Genomic DNA, 17,066 nt, shown 5'->3' on the forward strand with positions numbered 1-17,066 from the left:
AGGGTGACATCAACTTTCTGTTGCGGATGGCTCTGGAGAAGGTTTCATTCCTGCCGTTCGGTTACCTGATTGACCAGTGGAGGTGGAGCGTATTCAGCGGGGAGACCACGCCCCAACAGTACAACCAGAAATGGTGGGACCTCAGGTCTGTTCCCCGATGACCTTGTGCACATAATTGCAAATAAAGTTTCAAATAAGATATCATGTCTGCGAGTGAATTAAATTGAAAAACTGTCGTAATGATTTGGAGCTTATTTTAATGAATACGCTTAATCGAACCACTGCAAAGGAACGTACACCATAGTTAAACACGCCCATATTATACATATGTGGCTCTTCTCAATAAAAACAAAATCATATCTTATTAGCATAATGTGGATGTAATAATGCATGCTTGTCAATTTCGTTTTCCAGGTGCGAGTACCAGGGCGTGTCTCCGCCTGTGGGGCGTGGAGATGACGACTTTGACCCTGGGGCCAAGTACCACATTCCCGCTAATGTCCCTTACATCAGGTATGGAACCCTGTATTTATATGGGGATGATTTCAATGTTTGTAATTCATGACCAGTGACTGTCTCACTGAATAGAGCTCTGTACGCAGAGTTCCAAAACGAGCTCTTTACCTTGTGTCTCGACGTATAGAGCTCCACGACGAGCACTTTACCCTGTGTCTTGAGCCATAGAGGTCCACGACGAGCTCTTTACCCTGTGACTTGACGCATAGAGGTCCACGACGAGCTCTTTACCCTGTGACTTGACGCATAGAGGTCCACGACGAGCTCTTTACCCTGTGACTTGACGCATAGAGGTCCACGACGAGCTCTTTACCCTGTGTCTCGACGTATAGAGTTCAATGTTGTGCCTTGACGTAAAGAGTGCAACGTTGACGTTGTGTCTAGACGCATCGAGAACAACGTTGTGTCTTGACGCATAGAGATCCACGAAATGCTCTTTACCTTTTTTTCTTGACGTATAGAGTTCAAAGTTGTGGCTTGTCGCATCGAATTCCAAAACGATATCTTAATGTTGTGTCTTGACGCATAGAGGTCCACGACGAGCTCTTTACCCTGTGACTTGACGCATAGAGGTCCACGACGAGCTCTTTACCCTGTGACTTGACGCATAGAGGTCCACAACGAGCTCTTTACCTTGTGACTTGACGCATAGAGCTCCACGACGAGCTCTTTACCCTATGACTTGACTCAGAGTTCCACGACGAGCTCTTAACCCTGTGTGTTGACGCATAGACGTCCACGACGAGTTCTTTACCCTGTGACTTGACGCATAGAGCTCCACGACGAGCTCTTTAACCTGTGACTTTACTCAAAGAGTTCCACGACGAGCTCTTAACCCTGTGTGTTGACGCATAGACGTCCACGACGAGCTCTTTGCCCTGTGACTTGACGCATAGAGCTCCACGACGAGCTCTTAACCCTGTGACTTGACGCATAGAGGTCCACGACGAACTCTTTACCCTGTGACTTGACGCATAGAGGTCCACGACGAGCTCTTTGCCCTGTGACTTGACGCATAGAGCTCCACGACGAACTCTTTACCCTGTATCTTGACGCATAGAGGTCCACGACGAACTCTTTACCCTGTGACTTGACGCATAGAGTTCCACGACGAGCTCTTTTCCCCTGTGACTTGACGCATAGAGTTCATCGACGAGCTCTTTACCCTGTGACTTGACTCAAAGAGTTCCACGACGAGCTCTTTACCCTGTGACTTGACACATAGAGTTCCACGACGATCTCTTTAACCTGTGACTTGACGCAAAAAGTTCCACGACGAGCTCTTTACCCTATGACTTGACGCAAAGAGTTCCACGACGAACTCTTCACTCTGTGACTTAACGCATAGAGTTCCACGACGAGCTCTTTATCCTGTGACTTGACGCATAGAGTTCCATGACGAGCTCTTTACCCTGTGACTTGACGCATAAGGGTCCACGACGAACTCTTTACCCTGTGACTTGACTCAAAGAGTTCCACGACGAACTCTTCACCCTGTGACTTAACGCATAGAGTTCCACGACGAGCTCTTTACCCTGTGACTTGACGCATAGAGCTCCACGACGAGCTCTTAAACTATGACTTGACGCATTGAGGTCCGCGACGAGCTCTTTACCCTGTGACTTGACTCAAAGAGTTCCACGACGAACTCTTTACCCTGTGACTTGACGCATAGAGCTCAACGACGAGCACTTTACCCTGTGTCTTGACTCAAAGAGTTCCATGACGAGCTCTATACCCTGTGACTTGACTCAAAGAGTTCCTTGATGAGCACTTTACGACGAGCTCTTTAACCTGTGACTTGCCGCATAGAGCTCCACGACGAGCTCTTTACTCTGTGACTTGACTCAAAGAGGTCCACGACGAGCTCTTTACCTTGTATCTTGACTCATAGAGGTCCACGACGAACTCTTTACCCTGTATCTTGACGCATAGAGGTCCACGGCGAGCACTTTACCCTGTGTCTTGACGCAAATAATTCCACGAGTGCACTTTACCCTGTGACTTGACGCATATAGGTCCACGACGAGCACTTTACCCTGTGACTTGACGCATAGAGGTCCACGACGAGCACTTTACCCTGTGACTTGACGCATAGAGGTCCACGACGAGCACTTTACCCTGTGACTTGACGCATAGAGGTCCACGACGAGCACTTTACCCTGTATCTTGACGCATAGAGGTCCACGACGAGCACTTTACCCTGTATCTTGACGCATAGAGGTCCACGACGAGCACTTTACCCTGTGACTTGACGCATAGAGCTCCACGACGAGCTCTTTACCCTGTGACTTGGCTCAAAGAGTTCCACGACGAGTTCTTTACTCGGTGACTTGACGCATGGAGCTCCACGACGAGCTCTTTACCCTGTGACTTGACGCATAGAGCTCCACGACGAGCTCTTTACCCTGTGACTTGACTCAAAGAGTTCCACGACGAGCTCTTTGCCCTGTGTCTTGACGCATAGAGCTCCACGACGAGCTCTTTGCCCTGTGTCTTGACGCATAGAGCTCCACGACGAGCTCTTTGCCCTGTGTCTTGACGCAAAGAGCTCATCGACGTGCTCTTTGCCCTGTGTCTTGACGCATAGAGCTCAACGACGTGCTCTTTGCCCTGTGTCTTGACGCAAAGAGCTCAACGACGTGCTATTTGCCCTGTGTCTTGACGCAAAGAGCTCAACGACGTGCTCTTTGCCCTGTGTCTTGACGCAAAGAGCTCAACGACGTGCTCTTTGCCCTGTGACTTGACGCATAGAGCTCAACGACGTGCTCTTTGCCCTGTGACTTGACGCATAGAGGTCCACCACGAGCTCTTTACCCTGTGACTTGACGCATTAAGGTCCACGACGAGCTCTTTACCCTGTGACTTGGTTTAAACATATTTTATTGAGCAAAATTTATCAACATTTCAATACAAATACATAATCAAATTTCAGGATTGGAACGGTAGAAATAAACTATTAGAGTTCCTTTCCCTGTTATGATAAATTACAATTAGCATTTGCTAATTGTAATACCCTGTGACTTGACGCATAGAGTTCCACCACGAGCTCTTTACCTAGTGACTTGACGCATAGAGTTCCACCACGAGCCCTTTACCCTGTGACTTGACTCAAAGAGTTCCACGACGAGCTCTTTACCTTGTGACTTGACGCATAGAGTTCCACCGCGAGCTCTTTGCCTTGTGTCCTGACGCATACAGAGAGTAATGTTGAGGTATGCCACTCTTCCTCAGTGATTTGTTGTTCTTGATGATTTTGAAGTAGGATAACATGAGTAGAAATTGCAGTTCTTTAATCGACACATAGATCTCATTCTATGTTCCTTACTAAATTATATCATATTGAAAATGTTGGGATCTGCCGATAACATCCCAGTCCATTATGAAACTACCTTCATAATAAATTAATATAAAATAAATCAATAGGCATTCAGAATTAAAATTGGCCAAAGATTTCCAGTGAACCAATGACTGGCACGTGACGGCACTTCTTAGTATCACGCATGCGCACGATTGACGTTTTTTTTGTTGTTGCAGGTATTTCGTGAGTTACGTGGTCCAGTTCCAGTTCCACGAGGCGCTGTGTGACGCAGCCAACCATTCCGGTCCCCTCCACACGTGTGACATCTACAACTCGCAGGCTGCCGGTGACGCGCTCATGTACGCCTCGACAAGTTGTTGTCGATTTTTAAGAATTATGCTTTAGCACGTATATCATAGAGATTCGTTGTTAGTCAAATGATAAAAACAAAATATGTACATTTGAATCTCCTTTTTAAATCTTTATAGAAGGTCTTCGATCGTAAAATAGTTACTAGTATTGTTAATATGGGAGATTTGTCACTTATCCATATGTCGATGTCTTTGTCTACATTGGTTTAATATGACAGCAAATATTTGTAGAATTCTCAAAACTATATCATTGTCAAAAACAAGGCCAATCTTATTGCGTTTAATCGCTATGTCTACACATGAGGGCAGCACATATGGATGATGCCACAATGTCCCATGAACTTTATATCTTACGTTCAGCAATGCAATCGTCAACATGCACTCGAAATTTTCTAGCATTTAATTTACAAACCAAGCGGTTACATGATCCAAACTAGAATTCCATACAATAAATAGAATATTTTGACTGCCGGAAGAGCCAAATGTCGAACATTGAAACTTTAATTATAATGTCACTGTAACGTAATTGGAGCAAAACTGTTCAAAATTCTTATATAGATATAAATGACTGTTGACCCAGACTATCGTCTAAGGTAACCATACTGTGAGTTTGTGAAACAAGCCCTATATAGCTCTCCGGATGTGACGTCATCTAAGAGATGTGCAACAGAAACGCCTGTTTAACATGACACGTGATTTCATCAGCACTAGTAGGCTGTGAAACAGTGTTTAAATGTAATATTGAAAGCACCATCGACGGCTTTTCAACTGGTCGACCATCAACAAATGATGGTGTTGTGCCGTGTATTTTTTTAACTATAAACCAGTAGATTGGAGCACCAATGGGGAATTAGCTTTTTAAAGTCCAAACCAAAATCCTTTTCACGACACCAAGTTCTTTTCACGATTTTATTATGTTTGTTCTTTCCTTAACAAATACTTGATGTAATAACACAGTGTGTGTAGTCCAAAAATTAACACCAAATATATTGTACAACAGTGACAACGCTATAGTTTGCTGGACTGTGGTAAAACCACCTTCGAGCTCAGACAATTTTCAATTGTCCGTATTCTATTCACAACCTCTTCTCTAAACATTGGTGGTGTTAGTAGTTTATACTCCGGGTCCCGGCGTGAGCACATTGAAGGGTCCCAGAGTGACAGTTCAACCACCGCACACCTATCCTGGGCAGAACCAGTACTGGGTGCCTTCACCTCTGCAAGGAACTGACAACTTCTGTACATGGCAGGGGCAGTGGTACAGTGCGAATGACCGTAGAAAGGATTTCATAACCAATCACAACAGAAGTGACCTGGTCCGCCCGGGAATCGAACCCGGGTTGTCCGATTCAGAGTCCAACGCTCTACCGATTGAGCTAACCGGGCGGACAAAACACTCTAAACATTAAAAAATACGTTACCTTATATTGTGCGGCCCGGTCATGCATTACATAAATTTAACCAATCAAAAAGACTGACAGCTCAGCTCAAACTATTTACTTCTGATTTCAAATAGTGCTCAATCAAAACGTATGTCAATGTGCTAAATTAGATACAAAGAAACAATAAAGCAGTAAGCTAAGGTCAATATGGCTTCGACTGACACCTCCTTTGTTTGGCAATTAGCAACATCCTAAATCATTGGCGTTTGCTTACCTGTCACAAACACAGTTGCATATTTCAAATTACAGATGTAAAAACACCTAACAAACAATTATTTGTAAATAGAGAAACGCTGAAATTATGAAACTAGTTTCAATTCACAAAAACATTTTACCCAAAGTATGGCATGACGTACAGCATAACACACCCCCCTCCTTTAAAAAAAAACTTTACTCCGTTAAAGTTCAAGTTAAAGAAGAAGTTAGGACGGATTACATCATAAACACTGTCAACAGAACAAGTAAATACACTGTGAATTATAAGTACCAAGTTGGCCAATAAAGCGTAAGCACCACATCACTTCTGCATTTTAATCGCTTTCTACTGTTCACAATGTTATGCGCATCAGAAATGCGGTAATCATGCTGGTACTGTCTCACACGTCTCACATTTCCACGAAACTGACCTATTCTCAGTGTTTGGTGCCATGTTTGATGCCAACCTGTAGGTCTTGGGTCTGCACCTTCACGTTCATGTTCTGAACATCCATTGTAGTTAGCCGGATAGCGTAAACGTTGCTTTTCTGTTTCTGCTTGGCGAAATGAGCCAGTTTTGCGCTCAGGGTTAGTTTTAAGGTGGATTATTTGAGTTTTCAAATCGTTTATTTTTGATTTCAAGTCTGTGTTTTCTGTTCGTACATTTCTTAATTTAAACTCAAATTCAGCAATCTTATCAACTTGAATATCAAATATTTCTCTAATTTGATTGTATTCATCGCACAGTTCATTATTTTCTCAATACATTATTTTCTCTAGTATTTGTATCACAGATGTTTGTCTTTAAGGACGAAATATCATTTTGGAGACTTTTGTTAAAGGCTTTCAGTTTCTGATTTTTTTAAAATCAATGAAGAGTTTTCAGTAGCAAGTCCTTTACAAGTCTTTTTTAATGATGTGTTTTCTAATTCTATACTCTGTATATATTTGAATGGTACGCGACTCACTGCGGTGTTTGTTGTGTTATTCTTGAAGTATGCACCATCTTCATGGTATAAAGGTAAAGCACATTCTGCAGTTTTTCGATTGATTAACGTCGTCATTCTGGTTGTATCTCTTGATTTGGTACGCTGTGTTGACATTCTCGCACATCTGCATTTACGGCTGAAGTGACCTTTCTATGAGCATCGGCTCCAGATTGCGTTTTTGGCAGTGCATTGTTTGCGTGCATGTTTGAGTCCACATCTTGAACAACTTTTACAGGTAATCTGTTTGAAATGGTATTCCATTGTCGGCTTGTGTAGGGAGTCCGTACGTCGCCAGTTGCTCATTATCGTCGTTGAGAACGCACACTTTCGAAAGTATTTATGTCCAAATAGTGCACATATAGTCCGTATAGATGTTGAAGGAAGTCGCTCGCTTGGCTGTGCTGATTTTAGGTACGGAGATACTAGCCGCTGTTCTCCACCATTGACGCTGTGAAATGCAAACTGCGCGGTACGCTCCTGTCAAAAGCTAGTTTCAGGTCATGCAGGTCCACTCTACAACACGTTCTGCCGTGAACATTGTTTGGTTGCCACTCGCGCAGAGACATCCACTATCCTGAATTGTCCCGTCACTTCTATCTGAAGAGATCCCACGGGCTACCTAACCTCAATTGTGAGGCATGGTAATCTAGAAGGCGGTATCTCACTAGAGACATCATTATGATGATCAATGGGACCTTCTTCGGTCTGCTGTGTAGGGCCTCAGTACAAAGGCTTGCAAACATGTTTCTTTAACACCGACATTTTCCAATACTGTGGGACGTGTAAACTAGGTTTTATCGTGAATATAACGCGAGTTAATGAATCATAAGGCCTTTACTTTATGTGTCAAACTTAGTAGCTTTCACGAGCAAATACACATGGATGCGCGGATCTTCGTGGCAGCCGTACACAGCCATGGCGTATTGGACAATATGCCCACACACTGACACCAAGTTTAAAGATATAGAGGATAATCATTTGTTTTAGTGTAATATCGTTATATATTTCACCGAGTGAACACCTAACGTAATATTTCACGGATGGCATAGTTTCGAGTGAAATATTTACGTTTGGTGTTCACGATTAAATCGTTTTCACCGATTTGCTGACGCGGCTGGATGACATCGAAAACAGAAAGTTGACCTAAACGACGCGATTATAGAAATCACAAAAACTAATATGTTGATGTCGCCTACATGTATTCAAGAATTGAAATCCACTGACTTGCACTCCAAATCGGGATAAGTGACAAATCCCTACTGACAAATCGGACTCTATTTCAAAGACACCACTATCAAATAATCGAAAAAAAGAATCCTCAGTTGTCGGTATAACTGGTAACGTAAACAAAGCAATCCTGTCTGTTAAAAGTTAAAAGTCTTTAGTGATGAATTGCGAGAAAGGTATAATTATTAATATTTGTACAACAGTATTATACACTAGAAATATTATGAAACAAACTGTTATTTATATTCCAATGTTTAAGGGCAACATAAATCTAGTCAAAGACTCGTGTTCCGTTACAGGAGTGTTTTAAAGTTGGGGTCTTCTCGACCATGGCCGGATGCTATGCAGATGATCACCGGCCGCAGGACCATGGACGCCGGCGCCATCCTCGAGTACTTCCGCCCGCTAATCACGTGGCTGGAACAGGAGACCCGAAATGAGCGACCAGGCTGGTCAGCGGCTTGCCCACAACCAGAAGACACTACTCCACCGGAAGTCAGTACTCCACTGGAACTCACTACTCCATCGAAGTGTTCTTTTATTGAAAACCGGAATGGTGCTGCTAGACATATATCGTTTTTTTCTCTGATTGTTGTCTTATTTGGACATTTATGTTCATCTTTGCTGTGAACCTCGGTGTTCATACTATAACGTATAACTCCATTAAATTCATTATAAATCTTAATCGGAATTATAGAGCGTGCGTTCCGCGCGGTTTATTTATTTAACAGTTGTATAAAATAACTATTTAGGTGGTAATATTGCTTATAAATGTTATGCAGGTACTTTTTATGTCTGATTTACTGCTTGATACTGTTTACAATTATTAACATGAATAAAAAATACATTTTAAAGAAAGTAATGTATTATCTGTTTTTTCATCCAAGCACGGTGAATATCTTTATATTTGTGTACTGAAAACTGGCGGGAATGACAACCAAGCAATGAAATATCTGCAGTAATAGGCTATTCGACACTCTGATTAACTCAATGTCATCTCATCATCAATTGTGTTCTAAATGAGGTATCTTGGGTATATGGCGTAAGCTAACTGAGCTTTAACCACGAGCACTGAGGTTATAGCTCGAAGTAAAACGGTTGTTTAGACGAAAAAAAAAGGTTCAGACATCACCGACAACGATGACAAAAATCATGACTGACGAACACGATAACGACCGACACGATGACGACTCACACGAGAACGACCCCTACAATGACAACCCACACGATGACAACCCACACGATGACAACCCACACGATGACGACCCACACGATGACGATCCACACGATGACAACCAACACGATGAAGACTCACACGATGACTACTCACACGATGACAACCCACACGATGACGACCCACACGATGACAACTCACACGATGACGGCCCACACGATGACAACCCACAAGATGAAGACTCACAAGATGACAACCCACACGATGACAACCCACACGATGACAACCCAAACGATGACGACTCACACGATGAACGATTACGACCCATACGATGACGACCCAACCGGTGAGAACCCACAAGATGACGATCCACACGATGACAACCCACACGATGACCACTCACACGATGAACGATTACGACCCACACGATGACGACCCAACCGGCGACAACCCACAAGATGACGATCCACACGATGACGATCCAACCGGTGACAACCCACAAGATGGCGACCCAACCGGTGACAACCCACAAGATGACCACCCACACGATGACGACCCAACCGGTGACAACCCACAAGATGACGACCCAACCGGTGACAACCCACAAGATGACGACCCACATGATGACAACCCACACGATGACAACGCACACGATGACGACTCACACGAGAACGACCCATACGGTGACAACCCACACGATGACAACCCAACCGGTGACGACAGAGAAGAAGACGACGAACACGAAAACAACCCACACGATGACGACACACACGATGACGACCCACAAGATGACGACCCAACCGGTGACAACCCACAAGATGACAACCCACACGATGACAACCAACACGATGACAACCAACACGATGACGACTCACACAAGGACGACCCCTACGATGACAACCCACACGATGACAACCCACACGATGACGACCCACACGATGACGACCCACACGATGGCGACTCTCACGATGATGACCCACACGATGACGACCTACACGATGACGACCCACACAATGACGACCCAACCGGTGACGACACAGAGGAAGACGACGAACACGAAAACAACCCACACGATGACGACCCACACGATGACGACCTACACGAAGACAACCCACAGAATGACGACCCCACACGAAGACAATCCACACGATGACCATTAACACGATGACGACCCACACAAAGACAACCCACACGATGACGACCTACACAATGAACGATTACGACCCACACGATGACGACCCAACCGGTGACAACCCACAATATGACGACCCAGCCGGTGACAACCCACACGATGACGACCCACAAGATGACGACCCAACTGGTGACAACCCACAAGATGACGACCCAACCGGTGACAACCCACACGATGACGACCCAACCGGTGACAACCCACAATATGACAACCCACACGATGACGACCCAACCGGTGAATACCCACAAGATGACGACACCACACAAAGACAACCCATACGATGACGACCCCACACGAAGACGACCCACACGATGATGACCTACACGAAGATAACCCACACGATAACGACCCACACGATGACGACCATACCGATGACAACCCACAAAATGACGACCCAACCGGTGACAACCCACACGATAACGACCCAACCGGTGACAACACACACGATGACGACCAAACCGGTGACAACACACACGATGACGACCCAACCGGTGACGACCCACAAGATGACCACCCACACGATGATGACCCAACTGGTGACAACCCACAAGATGACGACCCAACCGGTGACAACCCACAAGATGACGATCCACACGATGACGACAAACACGATGACGACCCCACACAAAGACAACCCACACGAACACAAACCCACACGACGACGACCCACACGAAGATAACCCACACGAAAACGACCCACACGATGACGACCATACCGATGACAACTCACAAGATGACGACCCAACCGGTGACAACCCACAAGATGATCACCCACACGATGATGACCCAACTGGTGACAATCCACAAGATGACGACCCAACCGGTGACAACCCACAAGATGACGATCCACACGATGACGACCAACACGATGACGACCCCACACAAATAAACCCACACGATGACAACCCCACACAAAGACAACCCACACGACGACGACCCACACGAAGATAACCCACACGATAACGACCCACACGATGACGACCATACCGATGACAACCCACAAAATGACGACCCAACCGGTGACAACCCACACGATAACGACCCAACCGGTGACAACACACACGATGACGACCCAACCGGTGACAACACACACGATGACGACCCAGAAAAAAACGACCCACACGATGATGACCCACACGATGACAACCAAACCGGTGACGATCCACAAGATGACGACCCACACGATGACTAGCCACACGACGCACCCACACGATGACGACCCACACAATGACGACCCACACGATAACGACCCACACGATGACGACCCACACGATAACGACCCACACGATAACGACCCACACGATAACGACCCACACAATGATGACCCACACGATGACGACCCACACGAAGACAACCCACACGATGACGACCCACACGGTGACGACCAAACCGGTGACGACCCACAAGATGACGACCCACACGATGACTAGCCACACGACGCCGACCCACACAATGACGACCCACACGATGACTAACCACACGATGACGACCCACACGATGACGACCCACAAGATGACGACCCACAAAATGAACGATGACGACCCACACGACAACGACACACACGATGACGACCCACATGATGACAACCAACACGATGACAACCCTCACGATGACGACCCACACGATAACGACCCACACGATGACGATCCACTCGATAACGACACACACGATAACGACCCACACGATGATGACCCACACAATGACGACTCACACATTAACGACCCACACGATGATAACCCACACGATGACGACCCACACGAATATAGCCCACACGATGACGATCCACACGGTGACGACCAAACCGGTGACGACCCACAAGATGACGACCCACACGATGACTAGCCACACGACGCCGACCCACACGATGACGACCCATACGATGAATAACCACACGATGACGACCCACAAGATGACGACCCACACAATGACGACCCACACGATGACGACCCACACGATGACGACCCAAAAAATGGACGATGACGACCCACACGACAACGACACACACGATGACGACCCACATGATGACAACCCACACGATGACAACCCTCACGAAGACGACCCACACGATGACGACCCACACGATGACGACACACACGATGACGATCAACACAATGACGACCCACACGATGAAAATCCACACGATGATGACCCACACGATGACGACTCACACGATAATGACCCGCACGATGACAACCCACACGTTGAACGATGACGACCCACACATTGAACGATGACGACCCACACGATGATGACACACACGATAGCGACCCACACGATGATGACCCACACGATGATGACCCATACGACGACAACCCACACGATGACGACCCACACGATGAAGACCAACACGATAACGACCCACACGATGACGTACACCACGATGATGACCCACACGATGACGACCCACACGATAACGACCCCTACGATGACAACCCACACGATGACGACCCACACGATGACAACCCACACGATGACGACCCACACGAAGACAGCCCACACGATGACGACCCACACGATAACTACCTCTACGATGACAACCCACACGATGACGATCCACACAATGAAGAACCTCACGATGACGATCCACACTATGACGACCAACACGATGACGACCCCACACAAAGACAACCCACACGATGACGACCCCACACGAAGACGACCCACACGATGATGACCCAAACGAAGATAACCCACACGATAACCACCCACACGATGACGACCATACCGATGACAACCCACAAAATGACGACCCAACCGGTGACAACCCACACGATAACGACCCAACCGGTGACAACACACACGATGACGACCAAACCGTTGACAACACACACGATGACGACCCAACCGGTGACAACCCACAAGATGACCACCCACACCATGATGACCCAACTGGTGACAATCCACAAGATGACGACCCAACCGGTGACAACCCACAAGATGACGATCCACACGATGACGACCAACACGATGACGACCCCACACAAAGACAACCCACACGATGACGACTCCACACGAAGACAACCCACACGACGACAACCCACACGAAGATAACCCACACGATAACGACCCACACGATGACGACCATACCGATGACAACTCACAAAATGACGACCCAACCGGTGACAACCCACACAATAACGACCCAACCGGTGACAACACACACGATGACGACCCAACCGGTGACAACACACACAATGACAACCCAGAAAATAACGACCCACACGATGATGACCCACAAGATGACGACCAAACCGGTGACGATCCACAAGATGACGACCCACACGATGACTAGCCACACGACGCACCCACGCGATGACGACCCACACAATGACGACCCACACGATAACGACCCACACGATGACGACCCACACGATAACGACCCACACGATAACGACCCACACGATAACGACCCACACGATGATGACCCAAACGATGACGACCCACACGAAGACAACCCACACGATGACGACCCACACGGTGACGACCAAACAGGTGACGACCCACAAGATGACGACCCACACTATGACTAGCCACACGACGCCGACCCACACAATGACGACCCACACGATGACTAACCACACGATGACGACCCACACGATGACGACCCACACAATGACGACCCACACGATGACGACCCACAAAATGAACGATGACGACCCACACGACAACGACACACACGATGACGACCCACATGATGACAACCAACACGATGACAACCCTCACGGAGACGACCCACGCGATAACGACCCACACGATGACGAACCACACGGTAACGACCCACACGATAACGACCCACACGATGATGACCCACACGATGACGACCCACACGATAACGACCCACACGATGATGACCCACACGATAACGACCCACACGAATATAGCCCACACGATGACGACCCACACGTTGACGACCAAACCGGTGACGACCCACAAGATGACGACCCACACGATGACTAGCCACACGACGCCGACCCACACGATGACGACCCATACGATGACTAACCACACGATGACGACCCACAAGATGACGACCCACACAATGACGACCCACAAAATGGACGATGACGACCCACACGACAACGACACACACGATGACGACCCACATGATGACAACCCACACGATGACAACCCTCACGAAGACGACCCACACGATGACAACCCACACGATGACGACCCACACGATGACGATCAACACGATGACGACCCACACGATGAAAATCCACACGATGATGACCCACACGATGACGACTCACACGATAATGACCCGCACGATGACAACCCACACGTTAAACGATGACGACCCACACGTTGAACAATGACGACCCACACGATGATGACACACACGATAACGACCCACACGATGACGACCCCACACAAAGACAACCCACACGATGACGACCCCACACGAAGACAACCCACACGACGACGACCCACACGAAGATAACCCACACGATAACGACCCACACGATGACGACCATACCGATGACAACTCACAAAATGACGACCCAACCGGTGACAACCCACACAATAACGACCCAACCGGTGACAACACACACGATGACGACCCAACCGGTGACAACACACACAATGACAACCCAGAAAATAACGACCCACACGATGATGACCCACAAGATGACGACCAAACCGGTGACGATCCACAAGATGACGACCCACACGATGACTAGCCACACGACGCACCCACGCGATGACGACCCACACAATGACGACCCACACGATAACGACCCACACGATGACGACCCACACGATAACGACCCACACGATAACGACCCACACGATAACGACCCACACGAAGACAACCCACACGATGACGACCCACACGGTGACGACCAAACCGGTGACGACCCACACGACGCCGACCCACACAATGACGACCCACACGATGACTAACCACACGATGAAAATCCACACGATGATGACCCACACGATGACGACTCACACGATAATGACCCGCACGATGACAACCCACACGTTGAACGATGACGACACACACGTTGAACAATGACGACCCACACGATGATGACACACACGATAACGACCCACACGATGATGACCCACACGATGATGACCCATACGACGACGACCCACACGATGACGACCCACACGATGAAGACCAACACGATAACGACCCACACGATGACGTACACCACGATGATGACCCACACGATGACGACCCACACGATAACGACCCCTAAGATGACAACCCACACGATGACGACCCACACGATGACAACCCACACGATGACGACCCACACGAAGACAGCCCACACGATGACGACCCACACGATAACGACCCCTACGATGACAACCCACACGATGACGACCCCTACGATGACAACCCACACGATGACGACCCCTACGATGACAACCCACACAATGAAGAACCTCACGATGACGATCCACACGATGACGACCAACACGATGACGACCAACACGATTTTATTTAAATCTGATTACTTCAAATGAGATTTACATTCATACTCATATATAAAGTCAATGACTGTGTTTTGAGAAATTTGTAGCTTATTTTTCAATTGTTCAGTAATAACAATATACTAGAATGAGCTAGCATAGTCAAAATGACAATGAATAAGCGAATTACATAGCATTTTGCGAAGATTCAAGTTGATAAAGATCTTTGTCTGTACAATAACTTGATCTTACAATATCGTTAACAATTGAATTAGCAGAAATATCACTGCCCAACACATCTCCAAGGTATTTTACAGAAGATTGTGAGACTAAAGTATGGCCATTGCATTCGATAGAAAAGAATATTTGAATTTAGAAAATTGACGTTTTGTTAAAAAAAATACATTTAGTTTTACCCAAGTGTAATGAAAGCTTATTGCATACAAGCTATTCCTGACAACTTTCAAGTTCTTTCCCAAGTGTTTCTGCGATAAAATTTGGATCTTTATGTGAATTTTTTTAGCACTGTCATCTGTATATTCAATCAATTCACATGTTTCATTTATACCGGCTCTTGTCATTAATGTAGCGTTCAAACAAAAGTGGCCAAAGAATACTTCCCTGGGGTACACCGCAAGAAATATTCATGAGTTGGACACGGTATTATTACAAATCATTATACATAAACAATGAGGAGTGACATGATGCAAGATTATCATATTATATGAAGATATATATGGTGAATGAAGTTATATTCAATTAACTTATTTTGATTAAGATATTATTAAATTGACAATATTTTGACGACTTATAAATGATTCTGAGATAAACTTACACAAATAAAGTTGGACTGTACATTTTGTGTCTTGCATGAGATCAACAAATATTATTATACTAGCTTATTTCTTCTTCAATGAGTTCTAGGTAGATCGCCATACATATTACAGACACAAACAAATTGATACACATCATCTAAATCACCATTAGGCCACACCAAATTAATGTTTAGTTCCTCGGATTTTTGCCAAAAAAAATTGGAGCGAGCGAGCGAAAAAAATATATTTTTTTTTGTCAGTTTTCATAAAAACCGAAGCGAGCGAAGAGCGAAAAATATATTTTTCCTTATATTCAATATAAATAAGAAAGATTGTTCAAAATAATTGCCCTTAAACCCATTTTAATGCCATCTTGCACTGAACCTCTAATGGACATTGGGAAAATGTCGGAAT

At 46.2% G+C, this 17,066-nt stretch overlaps 3 protein-coding genes across 3 annotated transcripts in view; all 3 read left to right on the forward strand.

The window, feature by feature from the left end:
• Window positions 1-8,852, forward strand: part of LOC128233434 (angiotensin-converting enzyme-like) — a 54,692-nt gene extending 45,840 nt beyond the window's left edge. The window contains exons 23-26 of the mRNA XM_052947106.1: window positions 1-145; window positions 415-513; window positions 4,054-4,176; window positions 8,341-8,852. Of these exons, the coding sequence (XP_052803066.1) occupies window positions 1-145; window positions 415-513; window positions 4,054-4,176; window positions 8,341-8,671 (698 nt within the window). The 3' untranslated portion in view covers window positions 8,672-8,852. The remainder of the gene's footprint in view (window positions 146-414; window positions 514-4,053; window positions 4,177-8,340) is intronic.
• Window positions 8,853-9,546: 694 nt separating this feature from the next.
• LOC128235671 (protein PFC0760c-like) lies at window positions 9,547-10,368 on the forward strand. Its single transcript, XM_052950475.1, has one exon. It carries the CDS (start codon window positions 9,547-9,549, stop codon window positions 10,366-10,368), a length of 822 nt encoding a protein of 273 aa, XP_052806435.1.
• Window positions 10,369-15,426: 5,058 nt separating this feature from the next.
• On the forward strand, window positions 15,427-15,891 carry LOC128235672 (mucin-3A-like). Its single transcript, XM_052950476.1, has one exon. It carries the CDS (start codon window positions 15,427-15,429, stop codon window positions 15,889-15,891), a length of 465 nt encoding a protein of 154 aa, XP_052806436.1.
• Window positions 15,892-17,066: the final 1,175 nt, after the last annotated feature.

Source organism: Mya arenaria, chromosome 5 (assembly GCF_026914265.1).
Source record: "Mya arenaria isolate MELC-2E11 chromosome 5, ASM2691426v1".
Classification (NCBI taxonomy): Eukaryota; Metazoa; Mollusca; class Bivalvia; order Myida; family Myidae; genus Mya; species Mya arenaria.